The sequence below is a fragment of the Primulina tabacum genome, chromosome 16 (assembly GCF_025594145.1).
Source record: "Primulina tabacum isolate GXHZ01 chromosome 16, ASM2559414v2, whole genome shotgun sequence".
Classification (NCBI taxonomy): domain Eukaryota; kingdom Viridiplantae; phylum Streptophyta; class Magnoliopsida; order Lamiales; family Gesneriaceae; genus Primulina; species Primulina tabacum.
This window is the reverse complement of record NC_134565.1, coordinates 18,545,791-18,563,952: the sequence shown is the minus strand read 5'-3', so window position 1 is coordinate 18,563,952 and position 18,162 is coordinate 18,545,791. Positions and strand designations below refer to the sequence as shown.

Here is an 18,162-nt window from a genome sequence, read left to right as displayed (position 1 = left end):
AACCTTAGTTAGATCTTCCTGTTTCAAATATTCCAGAGTTCTGGAATAAATCCTGTAAATACTTAATCTCGAACCTTGGGTTCGGATTCATGTTAATTGAGAAAAATTCTCCTCCTCAAACATTTAATTACTTTATAGTAATAAATTTGTATGTTTGAAATAATTTTACCTCGGCTCTGATACCATTTACGGCCCAGATAATCAACCATTTGAGTTTTATAACATATAATCAATCAAAAGGGTATTTATGTCTTTTTAACTTCATTTTAGGTACTAAAACCAAATTTTTTAATGTGGGTATCAAATTTAAATTTTTGTTGGGTTTGGGTATTTTTCACCAATTTACCCTAAATATTTAATTTATTTAAACGTAGATGATTTTTTAAAATTTTTAAAATTATTTTTAATTTATCTAAAATATGGATGTTTTTAAAAAATGATAATTTTAAATTAAAAAATACATTAAAGAAAGAGAAATCATCACGTGTGTTGGGCCAACCATTATTAACAATTCTGATGACCTCTCAAACGTGTTCTTGCACGCTCATGAAATAATATATCTGAAGCGTGCAAACATGTGTTGGAATGAGATTATGAATGGTTTTTGATTTCTGGAATTGAACTCGTTCATTTAAATGAACAAAAGTTGGATAAATGCTGACGTGTGAGTGTTTGAACAAGTATCTATATTGGTTTAAACCTCACTTGAGTATTTATACATCCTATTTTGAACATGAATGTAGATGCTCTAATAATATATAACAATAATAACATATTTATCCACTTAATAAGGGATAACTATTTGGAAAATCGAAGTGAGGGTTGTTCCGTGATTCATAATATGATCACTCATCTCTATGTTTTTGATATCTCCATGTTTCTACGAATTAAAACGTGGTATACTACATCACATATGCTAATCTCAAGCTCGAGAGATCTTTATCATTATTTTAGACGACCGAATTGTCTAAAAAACTTTAAATTATATAGTAATTTATAAATGAATTTCACGATCAGCATCATATATAAGACCTTATAGTACTATAATATATCAAAAAATTTGTATATAGAGTTTATATAAGTTTTCAAATAAAATAAAAGTTTGTATAAGTTTTCAAATAAAATAAATATTTATAATTAAATAAAATAATAAAAAATTAGTAAAATAAAAAATATTTTTTTGTAGTTAAAGCTCAACCACACTGTCGATTATGCACGCTGAAATAAACCACGAAAGCCAAAGAAACGAAGACACGTTTTACTCAAAATATCAGTATCGAGCGAAGAATGCGGGGATAAGATTCTATTGACATGTTGATTGACTGAACAGTGAATTCAGGTGTACGTATGTCGAATGCCGTGGTTAATGGGATGGCGGGAGCCGGCGGGGGGATTATTGCCCAAATCATCACTTACCCTCTTCAGACGGTACCTTCCCCTGTTTAATTTGCACCTTCAGCAGTGCACCTATGGCGTTTTGATTGTTCTCCAGGTGAATAATTCATGCAATTCCAGGTAAATACTCGTCAGCAAACAGAAAGAGTGGCTAAGAAGGATTCGCCTCAAGCTGCTGCTGGGAGTACGCTGGCTCAAATTGTTAGGGTAATGCGGCTCCTACTGTTACGATATCCAAATTTTATCTGTGGGCGCTTCTTTCTGCTGATTTGGGGTTGGCAGGTTATTAAAAGTGAAGGTTTGGGAGGACTATATAGCGGCCTCAAGCCATCTCTGCTTGGGACTGCTGCTTCTCAGGTGTTATTAGCAGCTGACACCGTTTCATTCGTTGTTCTGCTTTACTCTACGCGATTTATCCAGTTCTTGTGTGTTTCTTCTTATTGTTCATTCTGGGATGACAGACCACTACGTGGCGATCAAAATATCCGTGGGATTCTATTTACACCTTCTTACATTTGAAAACTAATTCCATATTTCCTGTATTTTTAACTAATGATCTCCTTTGTGAAGCTGCTAGGGTGTTTATTATTCGTTTTACCAGTATTTCAAAAATAAGGCCGAGGCTATAGCGGCTGAAAATAAAAGAAAAGGACGAGGGGATGGCTCTCCAGGAATGCTTTCGTGGCTTATTGTCGCGGCCCTTGCGGGGTACTAGTCTTGTTTTTTAGAAATTATTTGGTTTCTTTGTCTGTCTTCACGTCCTGCATAATCTCATTTAGGATGACTGTATTCTTTTCCCCCTAACATGATTGCAATTTTATACCACAGGTCACTAAACGTGTTGCTTACGAACCCAATATGGGTTCTTGTGACGCGTATGCAGGTAGCATATTCACTTTTTATACAGGCAGTCCTATTCCTTCTGATAATAATACTGCGAACGTGTTTCAATTTTCTGTTCCTAAACTGAAATAGTTCGTGTAACTAAGTATATGAAGTGCATTGTATGGTATTACTTAATTGGTGCAAATAGATGGAAAACATCTATTTTGTGATGCATATAATAGCTCATTCTCCTGTCAGTTTATAAAATCAATTTCAATGTTTTTACACTCTAATTTTCTTGTTATAGTTTGAGCGTTTAACTGTGCTCTTGCTATTGAATTTCTAAAATATCAACATTTCATTTTTTACTTTCAGACTCACACTCAGGCGGAGAAGAAAATAACAGAGGCAAAAAGGGAAGCTTTATTCAAGGAAGCGTCCGAGAATATTCTGATACATTCTACTTTGCCTGACCAATTGGATGCTCTTGATTCAATAAAACCTCGTCCTTATGGAACATTTCAGGCGGTGAATAGTACTATCTTTATTCATCTTCATCTTCATCAATACATAATTCTTTTTGTGTTTCTTCAGCTTTATGAAATAAAATCATTTGTATGTGCTTTCATATTGCATCATGCTTTCATTGAGTTTCTCAGTACTATTATTTTGTGTACAATTTCTGGAATAGACGCATTCAAATGAGTTTTAGTCAAGGGTGCTAAAGAAATTGCTTTCGCTGATATTAGTGGCTTACATTTTGTTAAAATGATCAAAATTATCTGTTTCCTTTTGCTTAAAATTTAACTACGTTGCTATTTTAGCACGCTATTAGTCTGATTAAAGGTTATAACATGTTATTTAATTACAATTATCGTAGTTCGGTTACTTAATTAATTATGTTCAACCATGATAAATGAGTTTTCATTACTATTCATTTAGGTGGTTTAGTGACTAATCAATCACAGCTGCCTTAACTAGTTAGTGGAATAATTACAAGGATATCAACATCATTACCATCTAATATATGAAGAAAATCCATGAGAGAGGATACCTAACTCCCTAATGGTCCACACGTGAGTGAATTCTACTGAGAAAAGCCGTTGGCAAATTTTGAAGATCATTTAAATTTTTGGTTGGTTACTAGCTAGGAATTACTATGTGAGACAACTGACGGAAACAAAGAAAACAAAACCATTCTGATGGCGTGGTTTCTCAATTTGTTGAACCATAAATGCTACAGCAATACCAACTTTACCGAATAAATGTCTCTGTTCTAACTAAGCTGTATGTGAAAGTTGAAGTTGGTTTCATAGGACAGATAAATATTGAATTAACGGAGAAGTAAGCGACTGAATTGAAATATACCCAGCCATCTGAGTTTTCAATTCCATATATGTTGAACACGTTGCTTTGAGTTCACGGTTGTCACAAAGTACACGCTAATCGAGCAATTCTGATGGCGTGGATTCTCAATTGATTGAACCAAAGTACAAAACCATTCTGATGCCGTGGATTCTCAATTGGTTGAAGCATAAATGCAACAGCAACCCAACTTTACCGAATAAATGTGGCTGTGTTCTAACTAAGCTGTACGTGAAACTTGAAGAATCGAAACGTACCTAGTCATCTGATATTTCAATTTCATGTATGTTGAACACGTAGCTTTGAGTGCACGGTTGTCATAAAGTACATGCTAATCGAGCAATTTGTTGAGCACTATTTGCATCAATTTGCTAGTTGATCATGGATATAGAAAAGCATGATACTTACCAGTTTCATTTTATTTTTGGAAAACATTGTCCTCCCATTTGATAGATCACCATTACTTTTTTCTTTGTTTATAAGAAAAATTACTCTGTTAACAAAACTTATATTTGGATGTCTTTAGTAGGCATGTGAGGTTTATCACGAATCAGGAATTGCTGGGTTTTGGAAAGGCATAGTTCCGACACTGATAATGGTAAGTGTTTAAATTTTGTAAAACTATTTAATATTCTCTACAAATTCCTGTTAAACCGGTTTCGTTTTTGGCATGACAGGTGTGCAATCCATCAATTCAGTTTATGATATATGAGAGTTTGCTGAAGCATTTGAGGACTAAGCGAGCTTCTAAAAAACAAGGTTTAAAGAACATAACTGCTTTGGAGGTATCATTAATTTGATGGCTTTCTGTTATGTTTTTCAATTTATTAGAATTAGTTTGGTCAACCTCTATTCATTTTTTTAATAATATCCATGCAAAATATTTCTAAAGGCAATTTGTTTTCCATTATCTTTCTAGAATCTAGAGGTCCATAAAACTGAGGTCAAATATGGTTTGTCACTTACATTTTGTTTGTCAAAATTCTACATTTTATTTGGAAAGTCAATTTGAAATCTAAATCAAATTTAAAGAACATCGGATGGTTTAAGAATCTTGCATACACATTATTTGATTCTTCTGTAACAAAGTAACATTGATGGTTGGATACTTCCTGTTTGAATATTGATGTCCAAAACAATTATTTTGCAAAATAGGAATCTTTCACTCAATCAGGATTCAAAATTTGGTTTACTTCAAAGGAAATTTGAAACAAAAACATCCACAAGACTAACAAGTTTTGCAGTGATTAGAGTGGCTTGTACGTTTCTACACAAACAAGTGTGTGCCACTAAAACAAATCATGCGGGTGCATGTGGGTTTACTTGCAAAATTTTAGCTTCTGTCTCCTTTATGTGAACAGATTTTCTTAGTAGGGGCCTTGGCGAAACTTGGGGCAACTGTTTCGACATACCCTCTTCTGGTTGTTAAGGTAAAATCACATATTTTTCTTTGACACGATACTGATACTTTTGTTAAGTGTAACAGTTTATTGCAAAGTATGGCATATGGATGATGAAATGTATCGGTAAAAGTAGAGAAGGAAATTAACCGAAAGAAAATACACCACAATTAACCTAATATGTTTACCTGAAAATCAAGTTGAAGCATGCCTGAGACTACGGAAAACAAACACAAATCCAAAGGATATTTTGAGTAGATGTAATCATTCTGTCAACATGGAATTATCCACTCATACTCCTATGTGGTGTTTCCTCTGCTGATTAATGTTATATGCTTCATTTTCTATGGGAGTCGCTGTTTTGCAATAGCTATGATATATACTGCTTGCCTTATTTGCTTGTCACTCTACAAATATGGAGTGATACTAGAAGTTGTTTGTCTTGTTTACTCATCACTCTTCCACTACCAAATGGTGCTAGATTTGACACTTCATTACCATATTCCCACAAACTCTTGACTCTGATTCCCATGAGAAAACTCAAGGATCTTTATTGATCATATGTTCTCGATGTATTATTTTTATTGTTTGATGAAGTTATGGTGGCCAAATCGAAATTTGAAACATGCCTAACTAAGGAAAAGGAAAGTGTACGAGGAGGATGTTGGAGTACTGTTTTCTCGCACCCAAGGCACAGCGGAAGTTTTAAAGTTTTCTTTCGACGTTCAAAACGCTCATTGGGACGTTGTATGAATTTAAATATCCATAAGGTGTTTAGAATTGTTACCGTTGCGTATTCAACATTGATTCCAAATCTGGAAATAGTCCTTCTGATATATCTTTTCGGACTTCCCTCCTTTGATCGTCAAAATAAGTTCATGATCGGAAACTTTGTTCTTGTTTAGATCGCACTAGAGATCTCAAACAATTTCTGCGTTGAGACTAAGACGTCCGATTTTAAAAAATCTGGAGGCAATGCGTCGTCAACGAGGCGGCGGTGGCGGAAGCTCTTGGCCGAAAATATTTTTTTTTCTTTTGCTGCACCCATCAGATCATGGTAAGAGCAACTAGTAGCATTGTCTCATGATCCGTATCGCTTATAGTGCTTGCAAGAATCTTACTTTATGGTTAGCGTATAGTACGTTTCCTTCAACTCATATATACCGATCACATCAATAACTATTGGTATATCGAGAGTTGCATATGGATTCGACAATGATGTGATATATATTTGAATAATAATAGTGACATGGTATGTTCAAATGAGGAAACACATTTCCAAAATGCACATGTTATACTATCTGGCTAGAGATTTCTCGCATTATTAACTCATGAGTTCACATACAATATCTCCATCCGTATGCAAACGATGAATCCCCGACTGCAATATATTTGCTCTTGCATATTTCGAAACTACACCCAACCTTGCCACCTGATGATCCCCAATAAAGTCAGTAAATGGATCAAAGTATATGCTATTACGTAGAGCCTTTACGTTGTCCGAGGTCAAATGACTAATGGTGCACAACTATAACCGCTGACTATTACACTCGATAAGTGATAACCACGTTGTTGGTGGCCATCAACTTCTGCCAGCATCCAATTACTTTGGCCATTCTTCGCCCATATACGACCATTCACCATCATTTTCGATTACCAAATCCCTTCACCTTCCTTTGAAATGTTAAGGAGGGAGTTTAGCAATTACCAGACTGCTAAGGCAGGAGGTTAGAATAGAGCAAAAATTATTCCTAATTTCACTGGGCAAAAAGGTAGACTCTATTTGCGTGACAGAAAGAACTCGGAATGCGAGTTATAAGCTGGAAATTGATCGTGAAAGTGCTTACTGGCTGAGGAAAATTATGGGGGATTACATTACCAACCCTAAATCACATACTACTTTTAACAGAATAAGAAGGGGGGAAGTAGTTATATCGGTGCAAAAGTTTGTTAACGGACGAGGAAGCTACATTGAAGTATCCAAATTTGAGCGTTCAGGTAACAAGCAGCGAATTATAATTCCAAGCGGACGGTATGAGGAGGGCTGGAAATGTCTGGTGAATTATGTCGGAAAAATTCTGAACAGCAGCATATTGAAAGGAGCATATCAATTGAAGAGCAAATAGCAACCTCGACAATCTGTGTTCCGTGGTAAGATCAATTCAAGTCCTACAGGATCCGGGAACATTGATGCACATAAAGAATTCCGACAGTGCTTGAGCAAAGAGTGGAACAAAGCATTGATTGTCACGAAGGAATGCGTTAATATTTCTTGGGAAATGGTAACGTTAGCCCTTGGTAAGGCGGTTGAGAAGAAGATTGAGATCTTTCCGTTCAAAGCAGATAAAGCAATGTGGTGGCCAAATAGTCGAGAGGATTTTGAATTTTATTTGAAAATCAGTTGATGCTTTTTGGAAAAGAGGATTTCCTTGACCTTTGAACGTTGGAGGAGCGACATCAACACTACAGAGGAAGTTTACGAATGCTGCAACAGTTGGATCAGGATTGTTGGATTACCATGGGATATGTGGACGGCGGATGTGCTCAAAAGTGTGGGGGATAGTTGTGGGGGATTGGTGGATATTAGTCAAGATACCCTTATGCTAAAGGATTTGGCAGCTGCTAAAATCAAAGTGGTGGGGCTAGAAGGGGGATTCATTAATAGTTCTTTGGTGATTCAGACACCGCGTGGTCCTATGAATGTGCGCATTTATGTCGATTCGGTCAACATATCAGCGTACGATGTTTATGAAAAAAGATCCTATGCACAGGTAGTAGTTGATGGTGCTAGAGTGATAGCTGGTTGGGGCTGAGTGAAAAGACCAATTGAGGAAGACAATGGACATGTTAAACAACTAGGCGAAACGAAGGATGCGAAGGTCACAACAGTATACAAACAGATTATAAGGGATGGGGAAGCTGCCCAACAAAAAATCATTGGCAAAGAAACGGTATTGGGAGGAGAGGTTCATTTTAATCACCAAGAAAGGAAATATAGCAACACAAAGATCGTTCAAGGGATGGAAGTGTTTCTTGGTAAACAACAGGAATGTGTTTACAACACAAGAACGGAAGGGAGAAAGGGTTTTAAGAGTTTGGATCAGAACCAGTGAGAGGGAGCAAACAAATCAAGATTCTCAAAAGGGTTAGTCCGAAAGAAGTGGATGATTTCAACAAAGGAATAGTTCAATCATTGACCAACAAAGAGACTGAGCACACAAGGCGTTGTGGTCGGCCATAGGACATAAGTAAACAAGAAAAGAACTTTGAGGTCGTCTATACCAGAAGAAAATCAAGGACAAATAATGCTTGGTTTAATACACATGATGAGGCAACAACAAAGATCAAGAGACAGTGGCTGGATCAAGAATCTTTGCATAGGGAACAGGATGACACATGGGAAACCAGGGATTTTACAAAGGATCAAGGCAGTGGTTCTGAAAAGGATAGTGATTTTAGCGATGTGGGGACTCATATGTCTATCAGTTCTGATACGGCGACACACACCAGCTTGGGTTTGGAGGACATAGGGGATTTCTTTGCATCACCTTCGGATAAGCTACACAACAAAAACACTTCTTCGCAACATATTCACTCTTCCGATCCTTCATTTCATTCTTCTGTCTTCTCTTTCAATAAAAATTCGGGGGAGGGGAGGTACATCGGGTTTGAGGGTGGTTTAGTGGTTGGTGAAAAGTCGGGTATGTCAGGAATTAATATCCACGAATGTGAAAGGGACAGTGGGGGGATGATGATATTGTCCGAAAATGGTGGAGACTATGATTGTTTGGAGAACATGGGAGTTAAAAGGGTGGAGATAGAGGATGTGCTGAATAAAGATGGAATACGTCAAATGGGAGAAAAGGTATCTCGATGAAAATTTTCTCTTGGAATATAAGAGGCGGAGGGTCGGCAACGAGGAGAGGATTCATTCGAGATATGCTTCGCAAGGAGAAACCCGACTTGGTTATTCTACAAGAAACAAAAAAAGAATTGATTGATAGGAGATTTATATCCAGCGTGTGGAAATCAAGGTTTGTTGATTGGGTTCATTTACCCTCAATTGGATCATCAGGTGGTATTTTGGTTATGTGGGATCCGAAAGTGGTATCCATCACGGATAATGTGATTGGGGAATTTACAGTTTCGGTTTGCATAGACAAAAATAAAGATTTAGATATTGGTGGTTTACAGCAGTATATGGACCATGCACAACAAAACTTCGACACAAATTCTGGGATGAGCTGGCGGGTCTAAGAGTTCTATGTGGGGAAATGTGGTGTTTGGGAGGGGATTTCAATGTTATTAGATATTTGAATGAGAAAATCAATAGCCACTCACAAACAACAAGTATGGCTTGTTTTCATATGTTGATACTGGAATTGGAATTGTGCGACCCCCTACTATTGAATGCGAAATTTACATGGTCAAACTTGAGGGCTATACCGATTTGCAGCAGGTAGATAGATTCTTGTTCTTGGGAGGGTGGGTGGAATTATTTCCGTATCACAAGCAATCTGTTTTGCCGCGCATTACTTCGGATCACTTTCCAATTGTATTGGAAACACAGAAACTTAAATGGGGGCCTTGTCCATTCAGATTCGAGAACATGTGGCTGCAACATAAGGGTTTTAAGGATAAATTTGCTATTTGGTGGAATAGCAAACAAGCTCAAGGATGGGAGGGATATAAATTCATGAGAAAACTTAAGTCGATTAAGGATGATCTCAAATTATGGAACGACGACGAGTTTGGGAAGATTTAGATGAGGGAGGCAGAAATGCGAAACAAAATTATGAGATTGGATGAAATGGAGAGTGAGGGGAGGGAGAATGCGGAAGGGGTGGCTGAAAAATTAAAAATTAAATGGGAGTTGGAAGAGTTGGTGTGCCGATGACACAGAATGTTACATCAAAAAGCAAATATTAAATGGTTAAAAGAAGGAGATCGCAACACCAAATTATTCCATTCCTTGCTAAACCACCGAAAAACAAAGGCAATGATTAGTAAATTGGAAATGGATGATGGAGGGGTTATAGAGGATGAGTTTGGGAAGATTGAGATGAGGGAGGCAGAAATGCGAAACAAAATTATGAGATTGGATGAAATGGAGAGTGAGGGGAGGGAGAATGCGGAAGGGGTGGCTGAAAAATTAAAAATTAAATGGGAGTTGGAAGAGTTGGTGTGCCGATGACACAGAATGTTACATCAAAAAGCAAATATTAAATGGTTAAAAGAAGGAGATCGCAACACCAAATTATTCCATTCCTTGCTAAACCACCGAAAAACAAAGGCAATGATTAGTAAATTGGAAATGGATGATGGAGGGGTTATAGAGGATGAGGGTCAAATAGTCAAATTCATTGTTGATTATTTCCAAGAATTGTACAGTAATAGAGCTGTGAAAAGATTTGGGATCGAAGGAATGGAATGGGCAAATATCGATGATGATATGAGAGCTGAACTCGAACAACCTTTCTTCGAAGAAGAGGTTAAGAAGGCGGTGTTTTCGTGTGAAAGGTGCAAAGCACTGGGGCCCGATGGTTATACTTTGGCACTTTATCAGGATTGTTGGGATATAGTCAAAGGCGAGTTAATGATGGTATTTGCAGAATTTTATGAAGGGGGATCATAAATAGGTTGACCAACGAATCGTATATATGTTTGATACCAAAGAAACATGACTCGTTAAAGGTAAAAGACTTCAGACCCATTAGCCTCACAACGAGCTTATACAAGATAATAGCAAAAGTGTTGGCTGCAAGGATGAAAAAAGTGTTGTCACATACATTGTCAGAAACTCAAAATGCATTTATTGAGGGAAAGCAGATATTGGATTGTTGTTTGATTGCGAATGAGTTGGTGGAAGAAGGGAGGAAGAAAAATAAAAAGGGGTGGGTTTTGAAAAAGCGTATGACAATGTTGAATGGGATTTCTTGGATTTTGTCTTACAAAAGAAGGGTTTCGGGGAGAGATGGAGAGGATGGATAAGAGGATGCGTGTCTAATGTTTCGTTTTCAATCATGATTAATGGGAGACCGAGGGGGAAATTTAAAGCATATAGAGGACAGAGACAGGGAGATCCTTTATCACCATTTTTGTTCAATATGGTTGTCGATGTTTTGGGAAGAATGGTTGACAAAGCAAAAGAAGAGAACTTCATCAGAGGGTTTGAAGTGGGCCGAGAGAAGGTTGAAGTATCATATATACAGTTTGCGGACGATACATTGTTCTTTGTTAAGACGGAGGCACACTTAGGCTTCTTGGTGTGCGAGTTTTGAACGAGTTTTGTGATATGTCAGGATTGAGAATCCTCTACAAGTGTCTTTTTGGGAACCTATCATGATTAAGATAAATAGAAAATTGGCATCTTGGAAAAAGGCTTTCTTGTCCAAAGGGGGTAGAGTAACATTGATTGCTGCGGTATTGACTGCTCTGCCTATATATCTATTGTCTCTCTTCAAGATACCAAAAGGAGTGGCCGGGGCGATGGAGAAAGTAATGAGAAACTTTCTGTGGGATGGGGATGAGGGAGATTCACGTTGTCATATGGTTAGATGGGAAAAAGTTTGCCGACCGAAAGAGAAAGGTGGATTAGGTCTCGGGAATATATGTTTGAGAAATATGGTGGTGGAGGTTTAACGTTGAAAATGAAACGTTGTCGAAAAGAATAATAAAGAGTAAGTATGGGTTACAAGAAAATGGATGGGATGCGGGTTTGGCTAAGAATGTGACTTTTAGATGTCCGTGGAAGTTCATTTCTACATCATACCCGACTTATCACAGACTACTGAGATTAGTGGTTCGAGGGGGGGACAAAAATCAGGTTTTGGGAGGATATTTGGTTGGGGGATTCATCTTTCCGGGATTTGTTCCCCTCTTTATTTCAGCTATCTTTTGTTCGTAATTTGCCAATTTCTTATTTTGCTTCTTATGATTCTTCATCACATGCTTTTTCTTGGGACTTGCATTTCGTAGATCTCTCCGAGAGGAGGAGATCAATCAGTTATCTTCACTTTTAGGCATTCTGGAGGGGTTTAGATTGGTGGAAGGGGTTGATGATTTTCAAAAGTGGGAGGGGGACCTGTCCGCGAGTTCACAGTCAAATATTTTTTCCAATCATTCTTTAAGGATAGTAATTGAAACGACCTAATTTTTTTTTTCTAATTTTTAAACCATAAATTCTAAAATCTAAATACTAAACTAAATTAAATAATTTAACATAATCATGAATCATAATAATTTAACAATTTAAATCTCAAGTGCATAAAACAAAATCCTAATCATCAACTAACCAAAACTTTCTAAATTGACCTTTAAAAAGATCAACTAACAATAAATAAAGCATAAAAATATCTCTAATAAAAATCATGAATATAAATCTTTAAATCATAAATTTAATAAGCTAGTGCGGAAACATAAAGGCCCTCGGGTGTGTACTGCTGCACTTGATCGACTCAATCGTCACCGCCTCCAAAAATCATCAAGTCCTGCAGCACACAAACCTAGTGAGTCTAAAGACTCAACACGTTCTAAACATGGATAGCAAATAATACATATACATTCACATACATTTAAAAATCATATTTTTATTTAAAATAATCTTTTGAACATAAGTAAACCATTAAAAATCATTTTAGCATAATTAAATCATAAATCGTAAAAATCATTTTAAAATAACTTTGAGAATAAATAAATCTTTTTAAAAATCATTTAAAAATAGCTTTAATCATCATCATAAATCATATATCATAAAAATCATTTTTATCATAAGTTTTTAATCATATATCGTTTTGGGTGAAGTTTGATCCTTGAAGGTGACTAGCTTTTATCCTTTGGTCGACTGCAGTCTTAGCTCCACATGGCCCATGGGGGTGTGCATTAGGCTACACCGTGGAAATACGATCGTTGGGGTTCCCTCGTGGGCCTTTTCCCATAGACGGGTTCCCTCAGGGGCCTTTTCCCAAACATGGGTTCCCTCTGAGGCCTTTTCCTGTAAATAGGTTCCCTCTGGGCTTTTTCCCCTCACGTTATCCCCACAAAATCGTATATCATAAATCATATCTTTTGTCACAATCAAGTCACATCCCTCAAAATATTTTTTCTTTTCTTCAAAAATCATAAAATAAGACAGCTTTCCAAAAAATAGCATTTTAGACAGTATAAATTGCACAGCTTTACCATAAATCATAAAAATACATATTATCATCAAAATCATCATTTTAAATCATATAATATCATTTTACAAACATTATGATCCTTCCGGACGCTGCCAAGCGTTTATTAATTTTCTTAAGTGTAAAAAAAACAGTTTTGCCCATTGACGTACAAATTCTCGAATTTATCTTTTTCTCACATTTAATGACATTGAATTATTCCAAATAATTATTTAAGCTCACATGAATTTTCTCATATTTTTATTTGGCTTAAATCGATAATTTTTAAATTAATCTTTAAATAAGACTATATTAACGCGTTTTAATCCCGAATTAAACCAAACCTCAATATAAAATTCCCAAATTAAAAACTTAGACTTTTAATAATTATTTAAGCTTGAACCTAATTTTTCATAATTTTATAAAGGTTAAAACTAGGTGTTTCAATTAATTCGTTAATTAACGTTTCGTGCGGCGATTAAATCCCGAATAAATCCAAAACTCATTATTTTGATCCCAAATTTTTAACATAATCTTTTTATGATTTATTCTACCATTCCAAGTCATGAGCCACCCCCGTGGACCCATGGATTCAATTTTTGTTCTTTAATTCGAAATTTGACACATATACGAACCACCCGAGCCATTCTCCCGATTTACTCGAGCCGCGTCCGAGCCACCTTGAGCCAAACCCTAGCCAACCCACCTAGGCACCCTCCTGACAAACCCTGACCCAAAGTACAAGCCCCTAAGTCGCTCAAACCCAGCTGAAACTTGACCCCAAATTCTGCATCTTTTGAGCGTGAGTCTCCTAGCTCCTCTAGAACTCCTAACCCAACTAGGACACTTCCAGCTGAGCCACCACCGAGCCCACCTGACCCTAACCTTACCTGGACCCTACCCAGACAAGCCCAAGCCCTGGACCCCGCGCAAGAGCCGCCTGAAGTAGACAGCAGCCTGCGCGCACAAGGAGGTTCCTCACGTTCTTCCACTTCTAGCCGAGCCAGCAGCGCACCCAGCCGCACCAACCCCTAGCCCGACCCCTGCCCATGACCCTAGGACCCTGATGAACCACCTAGACAGCCCCTAACCGAGCCACAGGCCCCGGAACCCTCGGCCAGCCCCTTGGACCTGGGCGTGAAGACTCCCCTCGCGCTAGGACTCTTCCAGCCCACCTAGCGCGAGCCCTAGCCACCCTAGGACCCAACCCAGCCCTAGACCGAGACCACCCCTAACCCTGGACGAGCCCTGGTCGAGCCCCATCAACCCATGCAAAACAAACGAAACACTTGAACCACAACATGCACGCAATTACCTACTGTTCATTCTTTGCTTCTTAGCCTACGGTTTCCAGCATGTTTTCTCAATTATTTTGTCAAGTTTTGGCTAAGTTTTATTCATATTTTATCATGTATTGGCAGCGTGTCCGTTGGATTCAAAACGGTTTTCAAATAAACGTAAAATCAGTCGCGTTTTTGAAAATATACGATCTATCGTAAAAATAATCGAATACCTATTTTATTCAAGCATAAACAATTAAAACACACATATTATGATTTGTATGATGTTTAAAAGGGTTTAGAAAACGTGCCTTTGCGTTTTAGAACGCTCGAATAAAAGATCTTCGGCGAGGGTACGACGTTGGACGACCGGATGACGAAGAACACAAGCTTCTTTCCTTCCCCAAATTTTCGAAAATATTGTGAGTGTGTGCAAGGTGTTCTCGGCTGTTTTGGTGAATTATGTGAGTTTTCAAAACCTAGGTAGCTTATTTATAAATAAATTAACATGCTAATGTGCTTTGTTTTGGGCTTGCAAGTTTAAAGATAATTGGGCCTTCTTTGAATAATTAAATTAGGCCCAATAACACTTAATTAATTAAAGCATAAAATTTTATAAAATAAGTTTCTCAAAAATAATATTTTTGATCTTTTTAAAACTCTTTGTTTGCCCAAAACCGGCTTCTCGGGAAAAATCGAGCTCGACTCGTATAATAATTCGAACTCCAACATTTTTAGAAAAATTAAATCATTTTAAATCATATTAGGAAGCCTTGCCATTATTTAAATAAAAATACATATTCTTGTATTGGTCGTCACCGGTCTCATTTTCTCTGCCTATTATCGAATATTCGGGTAAAATCCTTAATTTCATGTAAAGGTGTCATATAATCATTTAATCATGCAATTATACATTTAATCATATAATAAACATCATGCTAACATTTAAAATCAATTAAATAAAACAATTAAGCAATTAAAATAATTTTGCATGCATGTGGTTTACGTAGGTTGATTTTTCGGACGTTACAGTAATGGTGCACAAGATTTCAAATTTTTCAATATCATTTGGAAAATACCCATTCCGTCAAAGATTCAAATTTTCTCGTGGACAGCAATCCTTGCAAAATTACCGACATCCGAGATGATGCAAATGAGATATCCTAATTGTGCTCTTTGTCCAAATTGGTGTGTGTTGTGTCGTAAGGATGTGGAAACACAAGATCATTTGTTTGTTCATTGTAAGTTCACTCATGCATTGTGGGCTAAGGCTTTGGAAGAAATGAGACTGGTTTGGGTTCTGCCAAAGACAACACAAGATTTGTTTAGTACGGATCTGGGACATATGCTCGGGAAAAGAGGTAAAATTTTATGGAGAGTGGTGATCCATGGAATTAGTTGGTCGGTTTGGTTAGAGAGAAATAGAAGAATTTTTGAAGAATTGGAAGAAGCTACAGAAGAGTGTTGGGCAAAAATCAAGTTCACAACAGCAAACTGGATTTCGAGCGGATAAACACTTTCAGGGATTGTCTACGTTTGATATTCTACGAGATTGGTCCTATGTGTATTGTTAAAAATTAATGACCTACTATTTAATGGCAGTGAATCACTAGTCCATTTCTTGTAATGTAAACTTCTAATATTAATAATATTGTTATGTTTCTTATAAAAAAAAAACTGCTTTACTTAAATCTAAATGAAAATAAATCAAATTGAAATCTTAACTTATAAGAGAATTCATGTCAAGGTGTTCTAGATTGGAACAATATATTTTGCAAACTAGATGTATATTCCAAGTAGGTATATTTTGGTAGTTTAAGATATTGTCTCTTGCTGGCTAATTATTATTATTTTTCTCCATGAGTATTTTCTCTTTGTCAATGTATCTAGTTCACTATTTTGCAGTCAAGACTTCAAGCGAAGCAGGAAATTGGTGGCAATGTTTCATTACGATATTCAGGTTCGTATGGATTTGTTACAAGTAATATATTTTGGTTTAGTTTACCATTTACATAATTACTGGGACCGCGATATTTATTTCAAGTTTTTTTGCCTGGTGTTGTAACAAGTGCAAAATACGATCTTTTCTCTGAAAATGAGTTTGTACCTTTCTTCTAATTTTAAGAGTTGGTGATGATGAAAACAGGCAGCATGTCCAAAAGTCCAACCATTAACCCCCTTCCTTATTCCTGGTAGAGGTTTACCATTTAACACGGAAGACAATTTTATATATGTTCCCACCAATTTTTGTTCCCATTCCTACTGTTGCGTGATTTCAACATTGCATGGAAGAAGCATGGGCGCTGAGGCGCCGCCTGCTTCATCTAAACTTTTTTCCCGCCTTTTCCCTTCTTCTTTTATTGCTCACTTGCTCTCCTTTGCATCTTTAAGTTGCTCTACACACCTTTTTATTATCCCATATAAATACTTGTTACCTCAATTCCTGCACATGACAAAACAACTACCGAATGCATAGTTCCGATCGAAAACTAACATAATTTATGTCCAATACATATAAAATATAAGTTCAAAAATCGCACTATCACCTACTCTTCACAAATGTATTTGCACCCTCAAGTATTGAACAAATGCGCCGTCCTGGTATCTCTGAATGATGCTGTCAAAATTATATTGTGAATTCGAAAGCTTGAAACTGCTTTGCATAAAAAATAAAGCATGTGATGAACGGACAAAGTGTAGAATTCCGTTCTCTATGCATTTATAACCTGGATATCTGCGCACATGTGCATATGCTGATGATTTAATATAGGTAATGCAATAAGTACCAGTTGTCACCTATGGTGTCTCTGATAACAGGAACATTTGATGCCATTGTTAAAATGATCCGTTACGAAGGATTACACAGCTTTTACAAAGGGATGAGCACAAAGATAGTACAAAGTGTTTTTGCTGCGTCGCTACTTTTCATGGTGAAAGAGGAGCTCGTTAAGGCATACGCTGTTGTCTCAGATACAAGCTCGAAAATTTTATCGAATGCTGTTAAATGATACCATCACAATCTCCGAAGAATTATTCTTAGTTTACAATAAAGGTGCTGACCTTGTGACAAACTTTTTTGTCATTTTCTATTCACCCATTATTTCCACTCTTTTTGCATGTTTTGAAAATTTTCAGGTATGTTGTGTTATAGCTGGCTCTCATGGAAAAGACCGCACCAGATACTGGAGGTTAGCTCTCCGTTCAAACCTTGGACGGCCTTCTTGTCATTGAATTTATGAAAAAACGCAAGTTACCAAATGGATCAAAACATGGACACTGAATTCAATATGCTCAAGGGATTAATTGAAATTTCAATATGAAATTAACTATGTTTCAAGTACTCAAGTATCGAGATTCGACGAATATGTCGATTACTTAAAATAATAAGGGAATGTTTGCAAGAGTTTCTACCGTTGATTCTTGTAGAGATTATAAAGAAGAAAGGGAAAAGCAAATGTATGTGGTGTTTGGAAATGAAATTTCAAAACTAGTACAAGCTAAAGTTCTTGCATTTTGGACAAAAATTGTTTTCAACCTTAATATTTAGCAAAATTGCAAAAATGTTCTCAACTTAAATAACTTTTATCTTTTTCGATCTAAATTTGGGTACGTACACCGTCAAAATATATTTATACAATTATTAATTAGGAGACTTGCTTTTAAATTCGCAATCTATATACCTATATATATATATATAAAAGTGTGGATACTTAAAAAGTTTTCTAATTGTGAACGTATATG

The 18,162-nt window shown here is 36.6% G+C and overlaps 1 protein-coding gene across 7 annotated transcripts; it reads left to right on the top strand.

Annotated features, from left to right (window-relative positions):
- Positions 1-1,213: 1,213 nt before the first annotated feature.
- Positions 1,214-17,831, top strand: LOC142528725 (peroxisomal nicotinamide adenine dinucleotide carrier-like). Of its 7 annotated transcripts, none has more exons than XM_075633851.1 (12): positions 1,214-1,428; positions 1,516-1,602; positions 1,678-1,752; positions 1,973-2,103; positions 2,224-2,278; positions 2,596-2,748; positions 4,115-4,183; positions 4,263-4,370; positions 4,947-5,015; positions 16,327-16,381; positions 17,239-17,473; positions 17,573-17,831. In XM_075633851.1, exons 1-11 carry the CDS (start codon positions 1,348-1,350, stop codon positions 17,427-17,429), a joined length of 1,074 nt encoding a protein of 357 aa, XP_075489966.1. In that variant the 5' UTR covers positions 1,214-1,347; the 3' UTR covers positions 17,430-17,473; positions 17,573-17,831. The 7 variants fall into 7 exon arrangements, with proteins under 7 accessions (XP_075489966.1, XP_075489965.1, XP_075489964.1 ...); XM_075633850.1 differs by having other exon boundaries at positions 16,312-16,381; XM_075633849.1 differs by having other exon boundaries at positions 1,516-1,752.
- The last annotated feature ends 331 nt before the right edge of the window (positions 17,832-18,162 follow it).

What these genes read in the sequence shown, in the direction of transcription:
- LOC142528725 (XM_075633847.1), top strand. Translation starts at nt 1,348, where the DNA reads ATGTCGAATGCCGTGGTTAATGGGATGGCGGGAGCCGGCGGGGGGATT. An exon ending in ATTGTCGCGGCCCTTGCGGG is followed by an intron (nt 2,104 to 2,223) that starts GTACTAGTCTTG and finishes TTTATACCACAG; the next exon opens with GTCACTAAACGTGTTGCTTA. An exon ending in AGAACATAACTGCTTTGGAG is followed by an intron (nt 4,371 to 4,946) that starts GTATCATTAATT and finishes TTATGTGAACAG; the next exon opens with ATTTTCTTAGTAGGGGCCTT.